Here is a 27639-nt window from a genome sequence, read left to right as displayed (position 1 = left end):
GCCTGGATGTCCTGAATATATTCCTGCACATAGGAGTCTTTCACATGTTAAAACATAGGATTCTAAGAGGAAAAGGTACCTGTAAAGATAAAACAAAGTCCAGTCTGAACTGTGCCTCTCTAATCAGAGTTCACCCCTTCCAGAAATTCTGTGCTACAAGAGGAGGCAACGTAGTCTGAGATATAGTTAAAACGTAACCTTAAATAAAAAAGATGCAATTTCTGTTCTTTCCCCTGAATATTAATTTTGTAGATAACATTGGAAGCAAATACCTCTTTCTATTAACAAATCCTCTGAATTTCCATGACATTCAGAAACACAGAACTTAAATATCAAACAATCAGATAAGCAACAGAGCAGAAAATCTGAATTCCAACTAATGTGTTTGCATGTATGCACATATACAAAAATAAATGTGTGCACACTCTCTCTCCAGCTTTTGTATTAAAAATACATTGCACCATCTAAACTGCTTTCCATATCAGGTTTTAAAGTGTCCTCCTCACTGTTCCCCCAATCCTCTCAGTAGTTACAAATAAGAAAATAAAGAGTTGTGTTTGGAAAGAACCTGAAAAGAACAGTAGATGCACATATTATAAATGACAAGAAGTGTCCAAAATAACATTTCTAACATTTCATTATCATTTTCATGATGATAGTGCTATGAAAAGAACCAAAAAGAAGTTGAAATTCAGCAGTAGGTGGTTCTGAATCGGAACCTCTGTGAATATCACATAAAGGCAGCACGGATGATAGGCAGCTGGATTATTTGTTTCTTTATGGCATTATAGTTCTTTATACATTCCTCTCCACTTTCCACCTCTGCTAGATAATAACTGCTGTGCTACAACACTTTACCAATTGTCTTTCTTTTCCCTGAAGTTCCAAATGACTACGACTAATGAACTGCTCCCCACAACTATTGGTGACAATTTTTTCGCAGCTATATGGCTATCCATGCAGGATACTGCTGGACTCTTTTAATAACTTCTATAGCATTGCACTGAGTACACACCCTACCATTTCACAAATCTTCTTTTCATCTCTTTTATGGCTGAGCATTCCACATTACTGAGAAGCAACAAGGAGCTGAGCTATTTGCATCTCCTGATGTCTGGAGCACAGATCCTAAGTAAACTGGATATTGAAACTCAGGTGTAACCCCATTGACTTACATGCTCAAAATAATATTGACTTTCTGAGCTGTAGCTCAAGAGAGGTCACAAGGACATCTTAGCCTGTAAAGAAGAAAGACGTCATGGGTTCAAAACAGTGAGCCTGCTGGGTAAGGACGGGTATCATCAGCTCGATTCAAGAGGAGTCCAAGCACTTCCTTGCTGTTCTGACTTTTAACAATTAGCACTAGCCAGTTCTGTAAGCTTCTAGTTACAGGGAGGTTAGAGGTTGGTTTCTTTCAGCTGCCATAGAACAGAGCAGATCTCATGTTTAGGGACTTGGAGGGAAGTTACAAAAAATGACCTTAAACATTTTTTTTTGTATACCAAAATACTTAAAGATTTCCCTTAATTAAAGGGGAGGAGAGCATTTGTTTATTAAAGGGGGAAAAATTGCTTTTTTATGAAAAAATATATCAAAAGAATAAATTAGAACACAAATATTTTGAGTATCAAAATGTGGATTTCAGCTTTCCACTGAAAGTGAATTAGTGATTTAAGTCATTTAAAGTAATAACACAACTGAGAGAAGAAAGGCGTGAACTGGTTAATGTGTATGAATGTCACTAAAAAGTTTAAAGTACAGCAAATGAAGAGTAATCTGCTTATTCTTTGATGTGGTATAGAGCCTACACAGTCCTTAAGCATATAGAAACTGCACTTTGCCTTTATGGCCTTGGATAAACTGCCTGCTCCTCTTTGTGCTGCCAAAGAATCTGCGCCCGTTTGAGGGCAATACGATAGTTACAAACAAGGTTGTTCAAGGTGATGGGAAAAGGAGGATTAGCATGCCAACTTATCTCTGCTTCTCACACAGATGGGGCCAGAGGCATCAATCATTTGTGATAAGACATTCCTATCATATTGACACAGACACAAAGTGTACAGCAGTGAAAGAAACTCTTAACACACTCCATCTTTCTGAAGAGCTGCCTTAAAATTGTTCTATTAATAGCATTGCTATTTGGAGAAAATGATAACATTAAGGAAATGGCTTAGCGAAGACACTGCTACACAAGAACCATGTGCTTCACTGCAGATTTGAGGAAAAAAAATGTGTTCTACTGCAGCATGTTGTCATAACATACAGAAGCACAAACACTACGCAAATGTAAAGGTCAGCAGAGCAGCTGGGACTTTGGGCAGAAGATGATGCAGCATCCTCATGCATACTCATCAGTAACAAGAGCAGAGACCACTGTGTTAACTGGACAAATGCAGGTAGACAGATTAATACCCTCTGTTCCCTTTTTCACAGTGCACCCCCAAGATGACAGTTGCCTGTGTTTCTAAGTTTCTTTACAGAAACAGACAGGATCTCCAGATAGCAATGTACTGCAAATACAAATACGACTTTACAGTAGCTGTAGAGAAAAGGAGGCATCTCAGAGGACATTGTGATATTTGAGTTTGGAAAGTAGTCATCTGGTAAACTTTTTTTTTTTTTTTTCAGTAACAGCAGAATATTATTGTGGTAAGAAATAAAGTTAGACTCTTGGTGAACAATGTGCATTGTCTGGAAAACAGCTAAGTTGTTATGTTGTCCCTTGCAACTTGTTAAAACAATTCTATTAAAAGCTGGTAAGTGAGATCTTTCCAGGATCTGATAAAAAAAAAAAAATCAATATATTTTTGATTAAAGGATTGGTCACAGAGCTCCAGCACAAATGGTCTTTCTGGCTCCACTAAGGTCATCGCTGCTGCAACAAACGGCGGTACTTGGCAAATGACATGAGCACTTAAAGGAGAAAAGAACTTACCATCATCAAATGTCCTTTATATCTCAAAAAATCTTACGTTGTAAATTGGGATCTGTGTAATCAGTTAAAATACATACTACAGAATTCGTACATGTGATCCAACTGCTGGAAAAGGGTTCAGTTCATTTAGTTAATTTTTGGGCTGGTAAGTGAATAAGACACCCCAAGGCACACAATCATTGTCACATTCTTTGGTATTCTCAATGTTGGGAATCTAAGCACCTTCATACTCCAACTTTACAGAAGAGAAGCTAATGATAATTTCTTAAGAATAGAAAAATCTCAAAAACTTCAGAAATCTCATAAATATTCACAAATTAAAATATATTTATAAAACAGCTAATGAAGAACACAAGGTCATTGCACCCTTCTGAAATGCTGACAACACACATTTCCAGTCTTCCTTTGGAGTTCCACAATATCGTATCTTTTGTCATTAGTTTAAAATTAGTTATTTTCCTATAAGTGCATCTCACTCTAAAATCAACTGAAATTAATCTATAATCCCATTTAAATCTGAAAATGTTTTTGCAACGTAATTGCAATGTCTAACACCCAGAGTAAAAACTGACAGAATTACAGCTCAGTTGCTCTGTTTTACAGGAATTTTCCCCATTCAAACTATAATCCTGTAACACTCATTTTATATACACTATTATATATATATACATACTATTTTATGATCTACATGATCAGCTTAATTTGTATCGGGAGTCTGCTTTTGAAGAAAATCTCCCAATTGCCTTCACAAGTCATGTTTTGATTCACAATACAAAACAGTCTAAATTATTGAACTGGATTTCTCCTGGATTAAACTGGCAGATATGCTCTTGCCATTCCTGAGCAATCAGTCCACACAACCACATCAATTTGTCCTTAGTTTAATCCTCCAAACATTCACACATGTTAACACTGAGCTCTTAGCATCAACTGATGCTCTACAACCCTACTCCCACTGGCTAGCACTGCTTGTACATAGCAGTCTTATAAGAAAATGAGACAGTATTAAAACAAACCGTTAAAGCCCGGTACTAAATTGATAAACCCTTTGGATTTTGCTTTTCTCAAACATTTGTTGAGCGTGCCAGATACAAGGAACAGATTTTATGAAAGCATTTCTGAACAACACTAATTAACCACCGTCTGGACTCTCAATAGATCGAGGCAGAGTATGTTTGAGACAACGTACTTCAGAAACAGACAAAGATGCTGTACAACTCTGAGTACCCAGTAAAAGCTCAGCAGTAGCCAAGCCCACAGGATTGAACTGAAAGACAAAAAAGCCTCAAGAGAAAAACTGAAGATACGATCACGGACTTCTTACATTTTCCAGATACAAAGCCAATACTACTCTACAACTATGTACACGGAAAATTTTGCTTGTCTATTACAATTCTTACAATGTAATTAGTGTTACAAAGTAAAGCTTCATCAAGGCAAATTTTTACTTAAAAAAAAAAAAAAAAGAAAAATTCACAAACAGGTTTGTGACCTGGACAGAAATAAAAGGGGAAGAAGAATGTAAGGTTAGTAGAAGACACAACCAAAGAATTTTACTGGGACAAGTCATATGGCTGTTAAAGGAGAGCCATTCACAAATTTGCCATGTACCATGAAGTGACTGTTACTGTCCTAAGAAAGAAAACTGCAAAGAAGAAAGCAGGAAGCAAATGGAACAATATAAATGAACACAACAGTGAAAACTATGGGACTCATTAGGGGCTGACTTCATCTGTTTATTATTAATGTAAAGGAAAAAAAAACAAAAAAAAAAATTCCTAGAAACTCCTAGTAGTTAGTCTAGCTGAAAAGTATGTATAAATACATATGCATACACAAGAGAGTCAAGAGAAACTAGTATGTACCAATTAGTCAGAAAGTTATTTGCAACAGTAGTCTTAATGCATCAAGTACATAAGTACATCATCCCTCAGATTTCAATACTTGACTATCAAGAGCAAACTTCTGCAGTTTTCTTGCTTCAAAAAGAAGTAGATGTGCATATCCAAACAGCTTTTTGAAGCGTGAAGGTACACATTAAAATCAGTAAAATTATATCAATACAGAAATACTCTGCAAAGTAATTACTCATAACTGTTTATTAACTATAATAGTCATAAATAAGCCTGCATTTTACTATTGCATAATTAATACTCAACAGAATTGATGCTTCTGCAGACACCAACATAATTAAAAAATTAATTTTTAATAGAAATTTCCAGCAACAAAAAAAATCGAGAAAAGTACAGTCCCCAACAAAAGCTAAGATTCCTATGAAGAGCAAGACAGTGATCACAAAAGAACATTTATCTCTATCTTACGAAATTTGACAGAAAAAAAATTCTGTTGCCTAAAGTGTGTGTAAACTGGGTGCAAGTGATACATCACAGCTGCTCCCAATCTAGAGAAGTCTTTAGACAGGAAGTCTGGAGGTCAGACACTGCCTTACCTCCCCCTGCATCACACTGAATCTCTGTCACTATCTGATTTCTTCTCTAGGCAAGTCACTAATTCGTTTCTACATCACAATTCTCTCACATCTCACCTGAAAAGCTATTACTGTCTAATTCTTCTACATATTGGGAAGATTGTTAGCATTTATCCATGCTGTTAAAATGAAAAATTATTTGAAAATAATGTAGTTATAACTTTAATTAATTTTCTTTTCCTTCATTTTCCTTTCATTCGACACCTAAAAATACTAAGATACATTATCAAAACCAGAGTAAGGATATTATGGTTTTAATCATTTACTTAACAGGTGCTAGTCTAGAAATGCACTTGTAGGTCATACGCAACCAGAAGATCAATTTCTCTGTTACACTGGAACATGTACACTGCCTACCACAATGTAACAGAAGAGTCACACAGTCAGCGCTTTCTTTCTTAACAAAAGAATTTCAATATATACCTAAGCAACAGTTATAAATGTGTGCATAAATTCATCATGTGGTTTTGATCTCCCTACTCTTTGCAAATTCTTTGCAAATATTTTAAGAGCAAATTCAGGGTACTTTTCTTTTTGGTTCCACTCTGAGAGGCTAATCTCAAGCAGTCAGCTAAATAATATTAATATTAATATCCTTTATGATTTCAACAACAACTCTTTTTGAAACTTTACTGAGATCTGAAGTAGCTGCATAGAAAACAAAAAAGAAATTGGATGGATTCAAGTCAAAATTACTTCAGGGTACACTGGGCAGCTCTTTAATAAATACAGCTGATGGATTCTAAAGAGCTAATCAGAATGCCCTAAAGTAGACACAGACGCATTATCAGCTGACTCACTTTCTCATCTTCACCAATTGGCAGCTCAACTAAACTCAACTAAAACAGTCCGTATGCTTAGCAGAAGCCTAGGTATGTGATTCACACAAAGACATTATGTTTAGATGTCACTGGAGCTGTATTCCAATCCTAAAGTCCATTTATTCACCATTAAGCCTTCTAAAACAAAAAAAGAAAAGCTAACCATTGGCATAAATCTTAATCTTGGTATTTCACTCATGAATACAGAAAGACACCTCCACCAACACATATTCCAGAGCGTAAAGGTATCCCTCCCTCTTCTTTTCTAATGAACCACCAGCAATTAGAGAAAGAAAAAGTGATGAAGAAGCGTATACTAAATTTACAGATAAAGTGTGCTGTGACCACTTTGGACTTTTTTTTTTTTTTTTTTAAAGAGAAACAAGGTTGTGGTGTAGCTGAAGAATGGAATTATATTGACAGGTTGACTTTTCTTTAAGAAGACAAAGACCCATGCTCAGTTTCTTGCTCTGTCTTCAAATATTCAGCCTTACATTTTCTAGCTCCCAGGGAATCTCGACTGTTTCTTAAGCTAGAGCAACCATCCTTTAAATATTCTGTAAAGGGAATTACAATCATTAGTATTCTCCTTTTCCTCCTCTGGTTGTTTTTACAAAGACAAACAGTGTCTAACACTGAAGTGTTAGAATCCAGCCCTGCCAAGAACACACGTACAACTTACCTCCTATGCAAAACATAAGGATCATGAGAACTAGATAAAAGTTGTGTGCTGATATTCAGGATCATAGTTTTCAATTTAATCAATTTAATATCTAAATTTCATTCTACTTTATACACCTATATTCTTTCAATCTGATCTTTTCATGTCATTATGCTGTATTCTCTTATTAGGAATAATTCTAGCCCCGCTAAATCAAATGCAAGATCTGTTAACACATTGTGCTTGCTGCTTGTAACTTGGTTTGACACAGTTGCTATGGCACGCTTTTTTCAGAAAGAACCTATAACTATAGCAACAACAACAATAAAAAATGTTTCATTACCTTTCATTGTTCAATGACAATATAAGTCTGGGCAGTTGTTAATATTACTTGAGAAAACTACAACTTTACAATGGCCTAAGGGCAACCTTATTCTTGCACTTTAATATAAGGTTCAGCTATTAAACCATACCTTCCCTATGTTATCAATTGCATTCCTTTTTCTTTTGGTTTTCATATGGTAACATGTTATCCACATTATTAATAAATTCAGATATTTTTAAATTAAAGGAAGAGGAAAATGAAACCCTTTCAAAGCATACTGCACTACAGTTGATCAGAAAAATCAATAGTTGCAAACACTACAAAGTGACTATCACAAGATCAGATTGTTTTATCCATGTAAGTAAATGACATCCTCTTATCAGTCATGTTTAAACACTCCAAATGTAATGAAAATATTCTGTATAAATTCTCTAGTGATATCCAGACAGATTTGTATTAATAAATTATAAAATAATCTATATCGCAATAAAATATCTTTATATGCTTTGGTTCCCTGCAGGCCAATAACATGAAGAAGCCAGGTGATCTGTGAGATGAAACATGATAAATATATATAAATATATATATAAATATATATATATATATAATATATATATATAGCTACCTGCACTAGATCAGAGCATCCTACTCACAGTCTTTTTCTTGCACGAGTCTGGAGTTGGACTAGGAAAAGTGCTGCTACTCAAGCTTCCTAAAGCCTTACTATTCCCTTTTGTATGTACTTGCTCAACCTCAATATCTACAATTGCTTTTTTTTTTTTTTTAACCATGATGCTTGAACAAACATTTCTGCTCAAACAGCTTCATAGAATGTATGAAACTGAGAATATAAAATACTATATTTTCCACAGTCTCAAAAAAGGTGCACAATCTATTTAAAAACAAACAAACAGAATACTGCTTCTATTAACCCAACGGTCTTTTAAAGCTGTTATTTCAACTACATAAACCTGAGGTTATAAATAATGAAACAAGTATATAGAGATCTTATGTTTGCAGGTTGATCTGATAAGAATATGAGTTAGTCTTAATAAGGAAATATATCTGAACAGAAATTCCATCATTAAATCTCAATTCTGCTCTTTTTACTCTCTCCAAATGAACTCTTTCTCTAAGAGGCAACAAAGATCACCTGTTTTATGTCAATTTACATCAGGCGGACAATGAAAACCAGATTAGAATCTACAAGCAGCCACTATTTTTGGAGCAATTGTACCTCTAAGCTTGTACTTAACATTATGCATTCCAACTGCCTCATTAAAACAAGCAGCATTATCCACCTAAGGAAAGCTTGGTATACATATAGTGCTTGAAAAACTGAAATCTGAGGTAAAAAGCAAAAAAGTCCAAAGAAACAAAACTCCCAAATTCTAATACCATAACCGACAAATTTAAGAAATACATAATAAGTTACGTATATTCATATACTTATATTTTTAATCAAGTATCTTTCTATTTCAGGACATAAATTACCATGTACAGTTCCTTAAGTTCATAGGTGCAAGAACTTCATCTAGTATTTTCATTGCTTTTTTCTAGTGGGCTATAAAGCAATGACTTGGGAAATCAACAGGCAAATCACCCAGCAAGGTTGTGACAGACACTAAGGTGTTGCTAAACACAGCTTTTTGATCTGCTAATTTCTTCCAGAATTAGCATGTACATCCAGGCTCCACACTTCGCAGCTCACAACTCTGTTATTGCCAGTAGGCTTTGGATTCATGGTAGATTTGAGCTGAGGAGTAACTGAGGAGTGCACACACAGTCTCTTCTTACACATCGTCTCCTCCTGAGGGAGGCTGTTTATTGCATGCCTGTATCAGCTGTAGCCAGGGCATAAAGACCTCTGAAATATCTTGCCAATTTGTACTGAATGAAAAATGTAACTCATACTGTATTGCTGTGTGTGCAATACATACGCAAGACTTCAGACTTATTTATGTGCTCTACAAATAGCCAACTGTCTGAAATACAGAGTAGGGCTGGGAACTGTGGCCATGCATGCATTGAGCGTGAGCACAAAAGCCTCTTAAGTTTGTGACAACATGGTGATGTTGCTTGCAGATCCAGTCCACAAAGATCACCTGTCTCCACCTTGGACACATCTGCATTCCAGCTCATTCTACGATGCAAATATACCTTATATTTTAATTTGTTCTTGTGAAAACCCTCTCAGGTTCATTTTTTTTCAATGCATTGAGGGGATTCTTGTTTCCTGGCTCGGATTTTTGTTATTTTTTGTGGTAGAGGGGTGTGTGTGTGTTTGTTTTACAGGTGGTAGCAAACTACCTTCACAAATATCACCTTGTCATTCCTCCCATGCTCTAGAAGGCAGTTTGGATTCATGACAACACGTTCCTTCAAGGTTTGTCGGTAATGGGATGAGGAAGTTTACACATAATAAAGCAGCTGCAAACAGACACTGGAGTCAGAAATCAATAACTAAAGGTCAGATCACAGCAAGCATGTGACAAACAGCTCGAAAATTTGTGCTTTCATGTGAACGTGAAATCCAATCCATTTGCTTTCATACAGCCACTACTGCCATAACCTTGTTTTCAGCAATCTATAACTCCCAAATTGTTTCTGTCAAGGTCTGAAGCTCTCTCCTAAATCCATCACCTGCTATGCCATTCACTGGAATGGACACAAAAGATGTGCCCTGATGCACATTTAATTCTCAGAAATGACAGTAAACTGTCTTTCAGTGACTAATGTCCAACGTGCAGGCCAGAATGAAGTGTCAGTACTTAGCAGCTAATATCCCAGCAATAGTTACACTATTTCATTAACAATAAAAATCAATTTACTCAGTATGATCTTCCTTAGAAGTAGGTAGCTATCTTGCACAATTTCGAAGCAAACATCATTTTGTCAAATTCAGCCCAGTCTCCTCATGCACCCCAACCAAATTCATATTGCCATATATACAAAAAGACAAGTAGTACACAATCATGACTTTGTACACATTTAGAAGAACACTTTTTACCCTATTAACAGGCTTAGCTTTTCTTTCTGTTGGTGTATGTGTGTGCTCTTTTATCTGAAGTATATTTTGTTTTGAATTCTAGTCTTTCATTTCTTCAGTGGCCAGCCTTAAAGCAGATACTTGCTGACTCCAGTACACGTTCTTACTACAGGTAGGAGAACTGAGAAGAATACACTAACAACCAGCAGCAAATTATGAGTGGGAGCCTTCTGACCGGTCTTGTGTCACCACACCACAAGCATTTGTATGGCATTGCTTATTCAGTCTTCCTGCAATATTCCAGAAGGTTCTTCACACAGAAGGTTCTTCCACTAACTCCACTTTCCCCCTGTGCTCATATTTACAAAGTGCATCATGGTTTCTGCTCCTGTCCTCTCTCTTGGCCAGAAACATGCTGGGAATAGAAATAGCTACTGATCATTTTAAAATTAAAAGTGTTGTCAGGGCTTGCACAGAATTTCAGCTCTAGGACAAACAGAAGATGAATGGTTCCAGGATCAGCTCCCAGATGAAAAAAACGAAAGCCAAACAAACTCTAAATACATGTGAGACCAGTTTTGACTGCTTCATTTAAGAGCACGCACCTCAGGCTCCTATTATAAGGAGATTTATAATTCACTAAGCTCTCCAGTCTGAAGTATCTAGGAGAATTCATTTTATAAATATTACAGAGCAAGCAACAGTTCTAAGTTCTGAATGTGTGCTGATTAGGAGAAAGGAAAATAAAGATACTGAAGAAAGACCTTTGGGTCACAGAATTAATATTCACTCTGTATGCATCTATGTTCCCACTCAAGCAAAACAAACTGGAAACTGAAATAAGTAAACAACATGGAGAAAAATAAATTATTTACATCTAGAATGATACTGCCAAATATTAACTATAGGAACTAAATTACAAAAGGAAGCAAAAAAAAAAAATAATAATCCTGAATCAATGCTAGTTTTTGCTTGTTTCTAAATGTGAAATTTGTTACCAGGATTGAAAGAGACACATTGACAACATTTATGTAAAATCAGTATCCCAGCGAAAAATCATGTTCTACCTGATGGGCCGATTTTCTTTACTATCAAAGAGTGAGAAGATTACTTCCAGTTCCTCTCCCAGGTTGGAGCACATCAGACTCTTCATCTGAACAAAAAGGTGGTGGCTGCTAGCTGGTACTGGTGTGTCTTTTTTTCGATGACGATGCTCCATCTAAAAATAGCACAAAAAACACAGTAGTAAATTTGAATTGTAAAAATGTCAAAATAAAAAGGTAGAAAACATAATACTGGACTATTTTCTTATTCCCAATATTTAAACTTTTAATTCAATATTAGTTTGCAGTAGGGTTTTGTTCTTTACATGTTTTTCCCTGTCTGAGAAGAAAGGCAAGAGATTTTCCAGTGTTACACTGCATCATAATTATCACTGGGATACAACAGTAACCTCTACAAGATTACCTTTTTTGTGCTCTGAGAATTTCAAGCCATTTTAAACCTCTGTTGTAAACCTACAGGGTTGTATTTCATAGCTAGCTTAAATAGTTAATGATCTGATATTCTCGTATTCAAATACACACAAAAATGCTTTTGCAAAAGACTTAGGAGAAGTATTTTAAAATGGAAAAAATCACTTCATTATTTTCTAATCTTTGACAGGCTTGCGTAGAGGCTACTAAGCTCTCTTGGTTTGACTTTCCAGTTTAGACCTTCACCATTTTTTAAACATCAATTAAGGGTATACTATTTCTCTCTTATGCTGTACCAAAACCAATTTTAAAACAGTGATCTTTCTAAGTTACTTAGCCTTTAAACTGAGGTTATTCTGGGCCTTTTTCTTTCTCTTTAGTGCACTTTTTCTTTCTCTTTAGTGCACTCCATGAGTTTCATCATTACTTTTCTGCGTTATTCTTCCTCTGTATGTTTCTTCTTCTGATTAATTAATACAGTTTCTCACTGTATTTCATCTAGTACTTCAACAAGATTCTGTAAGGTTACATATGGCTGAACCTGCCCAAAGGTATACTGATTCTAGTGTGAATACATTGCTATTAGACTTGACAGTACAAGTCATCAAAATAAGTCATAAAAAATATTAAACATATAATTTCAGCTCCACAGCAAATTACCACAATTAGTTTTTTTTTTAATTCCACATTCTATATTAAATACATGGACTACCATAAATAAAATTTAGTTTAAATAAATGGTTAATTGTAAGCAAATAGGGCTCAGGATTCTATTACTACAGCTGTAGCACCATGAGCCAAAGCCCACAGAAAGGAATTGGCATGTTTTCTTACACCTCACTGGAGATTAAATCAGAATAAGAAGTATCAGTACAATTTCAGTAGGCCAAGATGGGCTTTCATGCCCAAAGGAGAGCATTATTATGCAGTTCAACTGCTATTCACATTAATATATTAGAAGAGATCAACAGGCCAGTAAGATTATTCATGACAATACTCGTACCACAGGTATATTATTGTATTTCCATTAATCTTATCTAACAGGACTCAGGGGCCAGTTAAAGAGTCTCATAAGCTTTTATCAATGATTAAATTCATGTTAGAACACATAATTTTAATGATATATTAGAATACAAAACCTTCAACAAATAACATGTAGTATGTACATGTGTGCACTCAAACTTGGTATCAAATCAAAGCATATCATACAGAGGTACAGATGAAATAACTATTAAAAAGAAATCTTTCCTCATAGCAAACGTAATTGTATTATCAAATTCCAGTGTATTTGAGAAAAAACAACAACTTTTGATTAAATACAAGAAAGTTGCCATGAAAACCTCAGCATGTAATTTGACAGTTCAAGGACTATTATGTTCACGTACCAGCCTGTAGAGCTCTGTAATGCTGATCTCTTCAGGATCCACCATAGCATATTCTTTTCTCGGAACTAAGTCAAGTCCCAGTTGTCTGCATGAGGAAAAGAGAAACAATGAGATACCATAAGGCACTAGAATAACAGCAAGTAATTAGCCTCTACATACGAAGAGAAAATAAATCAATAAATTTAACTCTTTTCTTCTATTTCACATAAAGATTCCATCTAGCAAAGCAGATGTTAGTGGTACTCTACAGTTGTTAGTTGTTGGGGGGAAGGGGTTCTTGGTTTTTGTTTTTTGTTTTTGAATATTTTGGCTGTATCCACTGTTCATGAATGATGCCTCCCTTTTCTTCACTTTTTTTTTTTTTAAATTAGCAGAATACATATTTCCACAATTTTAAGCTCATTTTCACATTGTGAACAATATACAATGGGTACTGTCTTTATACTACTGTGGGCAGCATACAATGGGAATTGCACTAGTATTGTCATATTGAATGACAACAGTAGAAAAGAGTATAAAAAGAAAACCCATAAACATCAAAATATCAATTTATTTTTAATTTGGACTGGAAGGCATCAAAGCTGCTTGGCAGCATACCCTGAATGAAATAATGAACTACACTTCAGTCAACAGGAATAAAACTTATTTTCAGCACAGCAGCAAGCAATAAGGATTAAGAACACATATGGGGGAGGAGGTAGTCATGATGAATTTAGAAAAACTTGAAAGATTAGAAAGTTGAAAAAAAAATACGTTTTTGAAGAGTGGGAACTGATGACTTCAGTATTCATCACAATTCTGAGCAGACAGATCTTCCACTGTGTTAGGTGTTTAGGCTTTCAGATAGCAGTACTTTCAGGACCCCCTAAAATTCAGTTAATTCTACTACTGAATATTTCTGCATGTAATCAGTTTAACTGAAAAAATACAAGCCAAAGAAAAGATTTCGGAAACAGCATCCGAATGCCAAAATGTATTCTAACCTTATCAGATAGGCTACTAGCCATTGCCTACTTGAAATATTGTAATATTCAGGAGTTGATGCAAAATTTTCAAAAAATGTTAGAGAATGAATTTATGGTGCTCATAGAAATGGAATAGTACAGAATGCAAACAGGGATGGATCTAACGTGATCCATCTAGTCTCCTTTGGGCTGAAAAGTTGCAAAGAAATTAGACTGAAATTAACACCTTTTAGAAAGAAGTATGGCAGGAGAACCATACTCATTTATGTAAAATAAGCTTTAATTGTGTACAGTGGCTGCACTCAGACAATTTTTTCTGTTTTTCAGACCTGCACTTCAGATGTTAAATACTTTATCACAGTGCAGAAAGCTTTCAATAAGCGCATATAAATTGTATTGCTTTCACTCATGCTGACAGAAAGTAAACACGACATCATTAGGCAAATCTATAGACTTTGAGCTTATTAAGTGATTTTTTCTATTTTTTTTTAAGATTTACACAAGCCAAAATTGCATTTTGGACAGTCTTTTGTGGCACTCCTGCTGTGCTTTTAATAGTTTCTCTCAAGGGTTTTGAATAACAACTTTATCTGGTACTTAGAAGAAAACAATAAATTCCTGTTCATCAACTTAAATGCTGTGGAAATTGTAACAAGTGAAGAAAATAGAAAACATATTAAAAAATCAAAACATCCTTTATTTTATAAAGGATATCTTAAGACTAAAAAAACTGTAAGGCTGTTTCATGAATAGTTAAGGAAAAAAAATTGCTGCATTAGAAAGTTAAAGCACATCAAAAATGCCTTAGGAGATGACCAATAAAATGTGATGTCCGGTAAAACCAGCTGTAGCACTCCTTCTGCTGTTTACTACAATAAATACAAAGAACACGCTTGATTAAAAGAAAACAACATAATGAGAAGTATCCATGGCATCTTGCATAATGGATAAAACTGACACCAACACAAATACGTGCAAAGAGTTTACATTACCAATACACAAAATTATGGGCTCAAACACATTTGATAGGCAACACATCTGGATTCAGATAACTTGTTCAGCAAGTATTGCAGTAGTCTTCTCACTTGCAAACTTAGAAAGCTGAGCAAAGACCAAGTCTCACTATCTCATCCCATCTGAGGCAGAGTTTTGAAAGCAATTGAAGCCATTTATGTTTTTGCCTCAAATTTGCATCCACTTTTAGCTTTCAAGCATGTTTTGAGTCTCCAACATTACTATGAATTCCTCTGCTGGAAGAAGCTTAATTTTGCTCTATGTGGTCCCCCAAAACAATCTCGTTACTTTCCGAACAGAATAATGGATGGCGATGACACCATCTTTCCCTAAAGAGACTGAGGAAGGAAAAGAAAGCAAACTGGGATCCTTTTAAAACTCAGGCATCCTGGCTGACTCCACAGCCCAGGTTTCATAGCTGGGTTAAGGCTTCAGAGGACAGATGCTCACATCATAAAATCCACCTCTGCAACCCCTTCTGTAGCCGCTGCAGTAAACACTTGCAAAAATCAGAATTAATGGTACTGGACAGACCAGAGCAAATAAATTGAAGTCTAAAGCTGTGGTTATTAGTAGCTTATGATGTTTGTTGTAGCATAATTCGGAGAATGTTTGTTGTTTGGTACAAATGATGAGGAGAGGGAAAGAAAAAAAAAAAAAAGCCTTGTTGGTAAGTTAATGGCTCCATACCCGTAGAGTGGGGAAGGAAAATATTACAGATGAGATCCAAATCATAGCCATTCCTACTGAGAGCATTTATTTCCACTTTGAAACTTAGAGTGACTGAAGCGTATTCCAGTCACAAGCTTCAAAGAATATGCTTATTTTTTCAAGGGCTGATTTGGATTTCCCAAGTTCTCTATTATTGTATGTATAGTCAGACAGTTTGCAAAAAAGTTTCCTAAAGAACAAAGTACAGAGGATTGGTCTAAGAGGATCAGCAAGTATGACGTTATCAGCCTGTTTTGGTACAATTGCTAAAATTTCAATAGCATAGGATTTTAATCTATGAGATTACTTTACTTGTATGTTTTAGTTTAACTAGTTTTCCAAAGTCACATTTATTTTCTCAGCTACTCACCTACTCAGCTGCTAAACGGTGCCCAAGCCAGCCTAAGCTGGCACTTCTTTAAGAAAGAATCGCAAGAGCCTGGTGCCTTCCTGTTACAAGAGCAGAGGCTCAAGCTAGTTTTGACTCTTATTGCAAATGCCAATGAAATGTTAATCTGTGGCACTGTTTTCACCAGTAATACTGGATTCAAGAGTAACCCGTTGTGCTTATTTTCTCCATGGGTGATGTACCAGGAATAGAGATGAGCTTATTGGCCTTTCAAACTACACCAGATAATAGTAAGATCATTGAAAGCTACACTCAGAAAATGATTTAGAAATCACTTTCAACATCACGCATTATGATAGCAATTCTCTATCCCTACAACTCTTTATGCTGTTAGGCATTTGGTAATACTGAAGAGACATTATTTGAAGTAGCAGGGGTTTAAGACAAATACATAAAAATTTCTTGCTTTGAAAAAGAAGAGAATATAACTTGAGTTAGCTCTTTTTATTAGTTATTCAGATAAAAGAAAGAAGCACAGCACAGTATCAAGATGAATGTTAGAGATGATTAAGTAGACACTGAATCATATGAACAAATCAAATCAAATCAAAAAGAAAGCAGCATCAGCCAATATAATTTCAGCTAACATAACACAGCTATGCTAAACTGTGCCACATGAGAATCTGGTCAGGTGTGTTTTTAAAAGACTTGAAGGGAAGCTGCAGACATTTCAGTGCAATTTTCTTGTAGACAGTACCACTGCTACCTAAAACAAACCGAAGTAAGTATACTCCTTTAGTGAAAGAAAAAAAAGCAAAGGTGCAAGTCATTTTTCACTGTTAAAACACAGCAGACAGTAAAAAAAATGGAGAAAATCCGTTAAAAAAGGTGACATCTGTCAGAAATTTGTTCCTTATTTCAAAATCCTATAATGAGCCTCAAACTGGTATTACAATTAGATTACACCATTTTCTTCTGTTACTGTATTTACTCACTCATTGCCCCAGTCCAGACGAGCAGTGATGTGTCGCTTCACATCCTTCATTCGATCATGGGTGAGGTGGCCAACAAGGACCTGCCTTCGCAGGTCCAGGATTTCATTCATTATGTGCCACAGTCGGTGAAAGAGATCCCCCTCATTCCTCTGTGAGATAAAGAAAGAATTGCATCTACATCAACTGCATAAACTTACAATCCTAACAAATCCAGATGTGGTGTGGAACTCAAAGAAATTCCTTCCTTATTTACCTAGCTAGTCATGATCCTTCATCTCCCCATTATAGTGTGACCTCTTTACCTGCATGTATGTGTGCGTATGTGCGTAAAATCATTTTAGAGCTTACCACAGACTGTATCTTTCCACCGAACTCACTCCAAAATTTCACTCCAACTTCTTACACCTGATATGTTATGCAGTCTAATTTATGTGAGAGATGCAACAAAGATTCAACAAAAAGTTGCTGCATGTTACAGCACTGTTTTATTCCAGGAGCACATTCATTCTGTTTTGTTGTCTCTTCAAAACTGAACATGTAATCTGTGGCTATTTGAACTCACACACGTATTGGGATCAAAGCTTCTTGCATTCAAACCCTGAACTACACAGCATTAATGTTCTTTTAACTTTTTCTTGCAGGGACATACAGGCACATGCCATGGTCTTTATGCAAATAAATAGTATCCTGTAGACAGAAATCTCTTCCAGACAGTTCTGCTTCATCTAACTGTGAAACAGACAAAATTATGTGAATATGAATAAACCACATCCTCCTACTCTAATTATATTCCAGTTAAGGACATAAGACATTTCCCATAATGGTTTCCTTCCACACAGCAGAAGTTTGTTTAACTCTTCCTTCATTGACCATAGGTAGTTTTAATTAATATAATTTTCTAAGAAAATTCAGTTTGAGGAAACTATTGCAACCCCTGTTAAATGGCACATCACACAGACTGAAAAAAAAAAAAAAAAAAAAAAGCAGACTTGTTACACTTACTCTTGCCAAAAAGAAAACAAAAAACAAACAAAAGCCCTCATTTCCCTTTTACTTCTTCCTATGAAAAGAATGACATAAAAATGAAATTCAACTAATTTTGCTGCATAATTGACATGAAAAGCTAAAATTCACTTAGAAGCAGCATTACTCTCTGTCAATAAATGTTATATTCCAAGGGCTCTGACAAACTCTGCTGTTTGACAAATTTGCTCTTTTTATTTCATATTCATTCACTTCATTCATCAGCTCACTAAAGTGGGCATTGATTTATTATTTCCTTTGGTTGTCTGGAAAAAAACAAAATCAGTGTATTTTGAATACACAATAATAACACCAGTGAAGAAAAAAGGAATTGGCTTCAGTAAGAAAAATAGGGATATGTGACCTTTATAAATAAAACAAAACAAAACAAAACAAACAAACAAAGACAAGACTTTATGGGAATGTTACAGCGAACTAGGCTGACAGCATGTGCTCATGGTTTTCCACGAGATAAAGATTTAATTTTTCAGTAAAAAAAAAAACACAAATCCAATAAATACTAATTCAGGTGCATCTTTGTTTTCAGTATCTGATGACAAGCTCTACTGAAGTAAATTATTCAGCTGAATACAAAAGACATGGTAGTATTTAAGAACACCATTAAGCTCAAAATAACATTTTCAAGAAAGCATCCTTTTTTCCAAAGATTTAGAATTTGTCTAAGTTGTTTGCATCTCAAGGTGCTGAGTGGCTCTTCAAGTAAATGCACGTGCCTTACAGATATAGTTATCTACAGAAGCAGATCATGGATTTGCTCCTTTTGCACTAATGTACTTGCTACATAAAGCACATAAAGCAAATACTTGCTACATAAAGTACATAAAGCAATCACACTTGGATGTGCTTCACACATTTGGGAAAACTACTTCCCATTGTAATCTATAGAACTTTCAATCATGCTTTGTAGCTCATCTCAAGGAACAGTTCACACTGCTTAATTACAATTTCACTGACAAGTCTAAATTGACACTATGTAACTTAGAATCCAGCAGAAACAAATACGGTATTTTGTAGATTCTTGTACAAAAACTTTCACTAAGCAAATCAGCAACTGTACCCACTGCAGGTTTCAGAAAGGTCACCTGGTTCTGAATATCCTCTCTGAACACATTCCCTACAATCATCTCTAAAAAACTGGTTACTGGAGCAAACTGGTTACTTTTAGACCATCCTGAATTATATGAGCCACACTTTTTGCTTCTTTTGAGTAGCTGAAGCAGCTGCTTTATGAGCAGAAATGCAGATAACAGATAAGCTTCTCACAATTTAAGTCATAGTTATTAACTAAGCAATGAGTTAAGACCAGGAGTTGGAGGTTTTAACTATGGGGAAATGCAAGCAGACCATGGGAATGCAAGGACACACGTTTTGATTACATTTGATGTGTGCACATTGTGTCAAGTCCAAACCATGGTTTGGTTCTAATGTAGCAGATTAGAAGGTCAAATGTTAAGCACTGAAGACAATCACAATGCAAATCACAGTGTAAAACAAGTTTTAATGGGGGCAACACTTTGAATATTTTAGTTAAACCTTTAAAGATAATTTCAATGTCAAGGGAAAGTTTAAAAAAAAAAAAAGGAAAAAGGAAACATACTAATTATTATGAGTTAGATCATATGTATGAAAAAAAAAAAAAGAAAAAAAAAAATAGAGAAGATGCCGAATGATCAGAGAAGGCAAATTTCAATCAGAATAGAGAGATTAAGTGGATTTCTTTCTGTGAGTTGTAAGTATACGGATAATTTCTACCCATGGTGGCAGACAATTAAGAGATGCAAATGATAGAATTTTTCACAATGAAAAAGATGAAAAAGTCCCTTTATAGTGGGACATCCTGTAGGGAGTTGTATTGAAAGTACACAGTATGAATCAAATACGTATACAGTAAAATGTATACATAACAAGAAATGAAAGAACAAGGGAAAGTATACATTAATTGCCACCTTAAATGTGATTTAACTCAAGCAAGGAGAAGAAACAAACTGATCTGAAGAAGTCAGGAAGAGGGAGAGCGGATCATATCCTCAAAACACCCATTCAAGGAAAACAAGAGAACAAAACAAAAACAAGAGAAGTGGGACTTTTGCTTAAGCCTTATGAAGTGTGAGACAAAGTCATAAGACAGAATCCATTTCTAAAGTGTGTAGCAGGTAAGTCCAAAATCAGTTTATCACTGCTAATCAAGAACAGCTCCCTGCCTCCCTCATCAGTGAGGACTCAACAACTGGAATCCTCTGATCTCTGTGTCATATGCAAGAGATCCTTGCCAAATAACATGGACATGTCTTGGTGCTTCTGAATGTGTGGATGTGAGAGAGGTCTTAAACACAAGAGAGAAATCTATGAAAGAGCACGAATCACAAATCTTAGATCTTAGGCTTAGAGATTTTCTGTAACTCACAGTTTAATGTCACTTGAACAACAGCATGCCCAAAAATGCATTTTTTTAATATAATGTTTCTTAATAAAGTTTTCTAAATCTTTTCTTCTTTTCCTTCTGTATGCATATATATATTCTGATCACTCGCCTGTGAAAAACATTCATCTACCTTCTATCCATACATTGGATCTGATAGTATAATCTGTATATACAACATATATTGTACATTTACAATTGTATATACACAATGTCAAGAATTCTTCCATCTCATTTCTGAATTTTATCATTTTTGAAGTTATATTCAAACAAGAGGGAAAGACTTTTTGGCTTACTTACTGACTGGGACTACATGACCAGAAAACCATTAATGCCAAGTTTAAATAAAAACATTGAAAAAATGAACAATTAAATAAATCCAATGGGAAAAGAAAATCCCAAATTGTCCGCTACCTTTAAACTTATTTTTCCCTTTCTTCCTCCAGTAAGAATATTTATATTTTATCAACGTGTCTGGTCTTTTGAGTTAGTATTCAATCAAAGTAACTTTATTCAGGGTACTTGCCACATAGAGTTGTTTCCACATCGTTCCCCAGTCTCTTAAAGTTGATGTCATTTCTGTAATAACCGAATCTTCAGTTGGAATAACCATTTCAAATTGTCTGTAATATGCAGAAGAACACATGATATTACAAAAGCATTACAAATCACATTACAATTACTAACGTAAAGACTACCTCCTGCCAACAGTAATGTCTGTTAAACTAAATGGGAGTTCCTTCAACCCTCAAGACTTTTTACTTATACGTTTTGTTTAATCCCCATGGAAAGTCTTGGTTCTGAAGAAGTCAAGGAAAGCATTTTACTATGAGATAAGCACATCAAACAGTACTTTTATGTCAAAGTAATTCCCATTGTTTTCAAAGGGATCTTGCTTAGACTGCAAACAAGTGACTGTTGCCACTCTTTTCTAATATGTATGTTTATAGAAATAAGAAAAAAAAAAGTCACTCCTTCAGCTGAAAGAGGATATAAAAATCAAAATAAAATTTAGTACAGTGTGAGGGAGTTCTTTACTATTTGATGCTGGCCAAGAAAAACACAGGTTGGCTTGGTCCATACCAAAGTCTTAAGTCCACCATCACTTTACACACCACCTTGTTCTCACACACAGTACATTTCAAAGCTCTGCACTCATGCCTGGAGTACCTTTCTCATGATATAATTTCTCTTTTATTGAATTAACATAATAATGTGAGAGCCCCCAGCCCTGATACACTGTACAGCACAGAGTCTGAATGAGAAACACCAATTACAGAAGAAAATAGAAGCAACAAAGACTGAACTCCCTGAAAGCATTGTCATGGTATCTCTTAACAAAAATTATTCCATCCTTAAGGTTTGTCATATTGTGACAGTTTACAGCAACCTTATTTCACTGAACCTACAGTTTTATCTACAAGTGCTTTCAAAGCAAATATGATTGTAGGGCACAACAAACCATGGGTGGATTGAACTCCATAGCAAACAACACGGAAGTCTCCAGAATGTGACTCCTATTTACACCTACGTGAATGAGTCTTTTTATATTTATTTAAATAGATGTAACAGTCTTTATGATTAATATTTGCTAGTCATGAAACCTTCATCTTTTACATACTCACTCATTCATGCCCCCAAATCAAGGTCACCTACACTTGATGATTCATTCTCCATCTAATTTGATAAGAACTGTCTTAATTTACAGAAGTTTCAAATTGTCATGTATCAATTCCCTATTAATGTATCTAAGTAAATGACACAATTTGAACATTCTCAAAGTATGTAAACCTGGAAAGAGTTGTACTGAATTAGCATCACTGACAAATATACAAGTGATACTTTCAAGGTAAGTATTACATCTCAAAAAAAAAAACAACAAACACTGTTTCTTTAACCAATTGTTCCAATTTTATTAGCTCTTCTAAAAATGAAGTGAGATCAGTCATTGTCAAGAATAAATAGTGGCTCTTCATCATATGAAGGAAAGAATAAAGGGAAAAAACATCTTTTTTTTTTTTTTTTTACAATGTTAATGAAATCTTCTGCTTTTGTATTGATACATTATTTTAACAGATTTTTGTAAAATGCCAGCTGTCTGCCATGGTGCAGCTGATGTCCTTAAAGAAAATAACTACTAATCTTAAACAGCAGGTTAATAGCAAGCTAGAATAACTTTTATTCTAATTAAGGCAATAACTTTTTTTTCAAGGCAAATTCAATAATGGGAAGCAGAAATGTGATCATTTTCTCTTTATTCTGATATTCCCAGTTGCACTGCATGTCTTCAGAGAATATACCACTCCAATTTTATCACTGTGCAACAGGAGTATCAGGTTAGCTAAAGATAACCATTTCAAATCCTGAGGCAGTAAGCTTGAGCTATTACAATATAATCAAAGAATATCTTCTTTATCATATATGCAAAAGATCTTTGGTACAAGTAACTGACCATGTTTAAATATTTGAATCCAGAACATTTCACCTACCCTTTGTTCTTAACACATGCATTTTTCAAGTGAATGTAGTTGGATGGAAATATACCCTGAAAAACAAAATAGGTTATATAGTTAAATAGTTAAAATAGTTTAAAAAAAATCCCCCTAAATGAGTTTGGAGAGTAATCTTAAAGTACCATTTAATATGCAAACACATGCTGAATTAAAAGTCCTCTAAATAATTACCAAGAAGCATACACAGAAAAAGAATGCAATCTATACCCAGTACAGATCTAAAGGAAATGAAAATGCCTTCAGCTGAGTTTTAATCCTTCAATATTTACGAAAATTAGAAGATAAACTTGTAGAATATGAAGAAGATTGCTTGACAACTCACTTATCCTAGATGATTTATCAATCATTCCATCACATACTAGAAACTGACCAATTTTGTGAGGTAACTTCTTATCAACAGGATCTCAAAAACAGTATCTTTAATACAGATTTGCAAAATAAATAAAGATAATGAAGCTCATTAAAAATAAATACAGTTAAGTTCATAAATGAAGTTAAGTTAACAAAGTCAAAATAAAGTTTTATTTGAGAGCTATTGTGCCAAGCAGTGCACCTGAAAGGTGTGATAGATGCCTACCAAAGAGCCTCAGTGTTGAGACAAGAGTGGTCCTTTCTGGTTATTTAAGGGCTCTCCACTGTTCTTGTGCATGAAAAGCATTGCCACAACACTCATAGTGCTCTTATATTGCACTAACCTTCATAAATCATAGTGGGAAGCAAAACGAAGCAATTAACCTTCCAACTTCTGACTCAGAAAATAATACACTACAGCTAGCTACACAATGCAGTGAAGGAAAATACATAATATATATATACGTGCTCCTTTATAGCATGCATACAGCTCTCCTTTGTGATGGTGCTCTGTTTTCTTACCACAGAGACCAACTTTGGACCTTTGACAAAAAGGTTATCTACTAAGTATGTCAAGTGCCCTTGTGAATGCTCCTTCTCAGCAATGTGATGTAGCTCCGGAGAGATCTCCCAAGGACAGCAAGATGTGCAGCCTTGGCATTTGTAACGATGTGCCAGAAAACAGGATATGCACCTGCAGCTACAGTAGACCAGCTGCCACAAATAATTTCTCTGAGTGTCCAAGCTGGCAGAATAACAAGGGAAGAATCTTGATGGTGCAATACCAACAATAAGCTGACTTACAGGGTGCTCTTACTTTACTTTTGGAGAGACTCCCTTCAAAACTCCAATATGGAAAACTGCATTCATTTCCACTATGAAAGTACAAAATACATTTCTTGGTTCTTCACACATCAAGTCATGTTTAGAAAACCTGTTCATAACTTGTATCAACACATTTGACAGACCACAAAGCAACATTGACAGCAAGCATGTGGTGAGAATTGCAATAAAAGATGAAGAAGATGCGATAACAAAACTCAACTGCTCATGTCTTATAAATCAAATTGTAATATATATCAATGAGATCAAAGTAGTAAACATCAGATTAGACACTGTGGCTCAATTTATTGCTCACATTGACCTTCCACATAAAGCAAAGCAAATTTATGTGAACAGACTGCAGGCCTAGGGACAAAAGGCCTTGTATGATTGGAGCCCCTAGAAACTTTTGAGGTTAATACATTATATGCCCTACTTTGCAGCTGAAGGGGCTTGGAAATAGAGAGGGAAAAAAATAATAAGCTTACAGTGTGAGTTAAAGGAACAACAGCTGATTTTTCTTCAATGACATGACTAAAACTAAAAATTCTAGTACTGTGTGAATGGGAAAAAAAAAAGTTTCCCATATGAAAAGCAAAGTCTTTACAGTGATAGAGGCTGGTTGACAGGGAAGATTAGGAAAACAGACAATCAAGATAGGAAAAGCTTAAACACAGTCAAGATGAACAAATGCTGAAGAAAATAAATGTATGAATTTAATAATATTTCATGTCTGAATGCAACAAAAAACAGTGGAATCTGGTTTAGAGTACTATCAACTATAATCCTATGGAAACTGAAGACTACACACCAAAGAAGAATAAAATGAATCACATATTTTAGATGGAAATAGATATATTTTATTCAATTGATATGCTGCATATGGCTCCTATATACTATCTGTCTCCACTGGCTGTTCTAAATTAATACATAACATCAAGAAAATAGGCACAGTGTAATTAACTTTTCTAGCGTTATTTATAATTCATATCCTCAATAGTCATTTCCCATTAACTTAGCCTCTAAAAAACAGAAATGAAAGGAAATTTGCCAGAACCTCAGGTTTATAAAGTGCATCATCCAAATACACAGGAGCATTTCAGAAGTGTAATCCATGTCCAAATCTAATTCATGCAATATCAATAAAATACTTAACTGTAAGCTCCAGTTTTCTTTTAAAAGTAAATATCATATACTTACATGGAGACTGTAAACTTTTATAAAGTAAATACGCATTTTTGCCAAAGAACGCAAAACTGAAATTGATCTTTACCTTAATGTTGGGGTTTTTTAAGGCAAATCCTCTGTACCATCCTGCAGAGAAAGAACATTTTGTTTTTTAAAGTATGCAAATCATTTCCATATGTAAAACAGATTTAATTTTTCCCTTTTGGACAGATATAACTATTCACAGTGCTGGCAGACTGCACTCATTTAGAGGACTTTCTACACAATGAAAGGTGTTTTGTTTATACCAGCTCATATTCAGGTGACTTAATTCACACATATTTTCAGGAATGACTCTCTAAACCTGTATCAACAAAAGGTCTCGTGCAAAAGGAGTAATGGTTTCATATTCATTGTAAACATTTACAGATAATCTTTGGACTTCACAATCTGAATCTATCAACCACATTACTATATAAGATTTATAATATACCCAATTCAAAATGATGTATCTTACACCTTTTGTAAGAAAATTTCTTACAGCAAGATTAACAGTATATAATTCCAACATGAAACCACAAAAGTACCTACATAATCTTAAATGAACAAAAAGTCATATTAGCAGATAAACTTCAGGTGATGAAATAAGGGAACAGATTATGAAAAAATTGCATCTTTATTTCTTTTATAGTAGTAACGGTCATTTTCTAAAACCGTTTTGGTGTTCTGTAATTTAGAACAGAGGCAGAGGAGAATTTTTACATTGCTGCTTTTAAACTTCTGACTTCAAATGAATATGAAAGGGTCCTGATGGCAGTCAGACTTCCCCAGGAAATACCCAGAAAGCAGAAGAATCACAATGAGAACTCCTTGCTCTTTTAACTGTTATCTTCTGTGAAGTTTTATTAAACAAGGAGATTAAATAAAAAAAGATGAATTACAAATAAATTATAATAGGAATTAGAGCTCATTAGAACTGTGGAAAAAAATGGAGACTGGAATTTGTTGTATAGTTGACTTTACAAAAATGTGTTCATTTAAGAAAATAAATGAATAGTAATTGGGTTCAAATCAACAGTATCGGAGCCTTCTTTACCACTGGAAGTCCAGCCTGTGAACTCACCATCACATTTCTCTAATATCTGAACGGTGTCTCCAATCTCCAGTGATAGGCCATGGGGGACTGTCCCTCGAAAACCAGCTATTACTGAAAGAGACAGGACGTTTAAATTAGTAAGATATAACTTGGGATTGTTCTTTAATAAAAACAGTATACTAACAGGGGTAGTTAAGTGTTAATACTGAAACCATGAACTGTACAAAGAACCAGAGGTTAAGCCACTGTTATGAACAGAATATTTAAAACATAGAATTTGGAAAAAAAAAAAAAAAAGAAACACTTACAGACCTACTACGCATGAATGGAAAGCTTGTACTGGAGAAGGCTGCCAGCTAGTCTACTACCCATAACTACCCTCAAGGACAGAAACTGTTTTATTCCAAATGTTCCCACTAACACGTAGCTGCCCTCAGACGTCTGCAAGCAGAAAGCACCAATATTTTTGTTGCCATCTGTACCAGCGACTTGTCACAAAAGGGAAGACTTATTTCTCAGAAGTTTAATGGATGCTGTAGACCCAACACTTTATATAATCCTACCTGAGGAAATGGTTAGGGGGTGGGGAATAGTAAGGCACGCTACAAAGCAGGCTGTTTGTTGAAATCCTTTGGCATGCATCGCTCCCCCCAGCCTTGCTGGCCAGGGAAGTTGTGCAGAAGCTGGGGCAGGAGCTGCACACGTGGACCTCCCGTACTGGACACACCAGGGGCCGCGGAAACAAAGCACCCACCAGGTCACACAGTGACTTTTCCACATACTTAAAACAGTCATGAGTTAAGTCTTACATTGTTAGTGCTAAAAAAACAAGCCAGCTGATATTTTGTTATTTTTGATCAAAACCAACATGTAATACCCAACAGCTGCTCAAAAAGCTCACTCCTACATATGCTAAGAATCCATCAATGTGCTGGATAATTACTGAGCTTCTCAACCCCCTGCTTGTTGTACCTGAAATTCTGAATTAAAATGCTGCCTAATTCAGGCCATGACACCAAGCAATAGTGATTTTGATTCTCTGAATTGCAACATTATATTGAAGCTTATTTTTCAAGTTGAAGAGGAACATGGCTTTCTACCAATATCAGCGGGA

The 27639-nt window shown here is 35.1% G+C and overlaps 1 protein-coding gene across 5 annotated transcripts in view; it reads right to left on the bottom strand.

Moving 5' to 3' along the window:
• DOCK4 (dedicator of cytokinesis 4) overlaps positions 1-27639 on the bottom strand; it is a 247477-nt gene that overhangs the window by 137520 nt on the left and 82318 nt on the right. For all 5 annotated transcript variants that reach the window (XM_038185208.2, XM_038185199.2, XM_038185205.2 and 2 more), the window contains exons 2-8: positions 26553-26636; positions 25536-25576; positions 23066-23121; positions 21103-21199; positions 17114-17262; positions 13080-13164; positions 11287-11438 (exon numbers count right to left, since the gene is read on the bottom strand). In XM_038185208.2, the coding sequence (XP_038041136.1) occupies positions 11287-11438; positions 13080-13164; positions 17114-17262; positions 21103-21199; positions 23066-23121; positions 25536-25576; positions 26553-26636 (664 nt within the window). The remainder of the gene's footprint in view (positions 1-11286; positions 11439-13079; positions 13165-17113; positions 17263-21102; positions 21200-23065; positions 23122-25535; positions 25577-26552; positions 26637-27639) is intronic.

This window comes from Anas platyrhynchos, chromosome 1 (assembly GCF_047663525.1).
Source record: "Anas platyrhynchos isolate ZD024472 breed Pekin duck chromosome 1, IASCAAS_PekinDuck_T2T, whole genome shotgun sequence".
NCBI lineage: Eukaryota > Metazoa > Chordata > Aves > Anseriformes > Anatidae > Anas > Anas platyrhynchos.
This window is presented reverse-complemented; position numbering and strand designations above follow the sequence as displayed.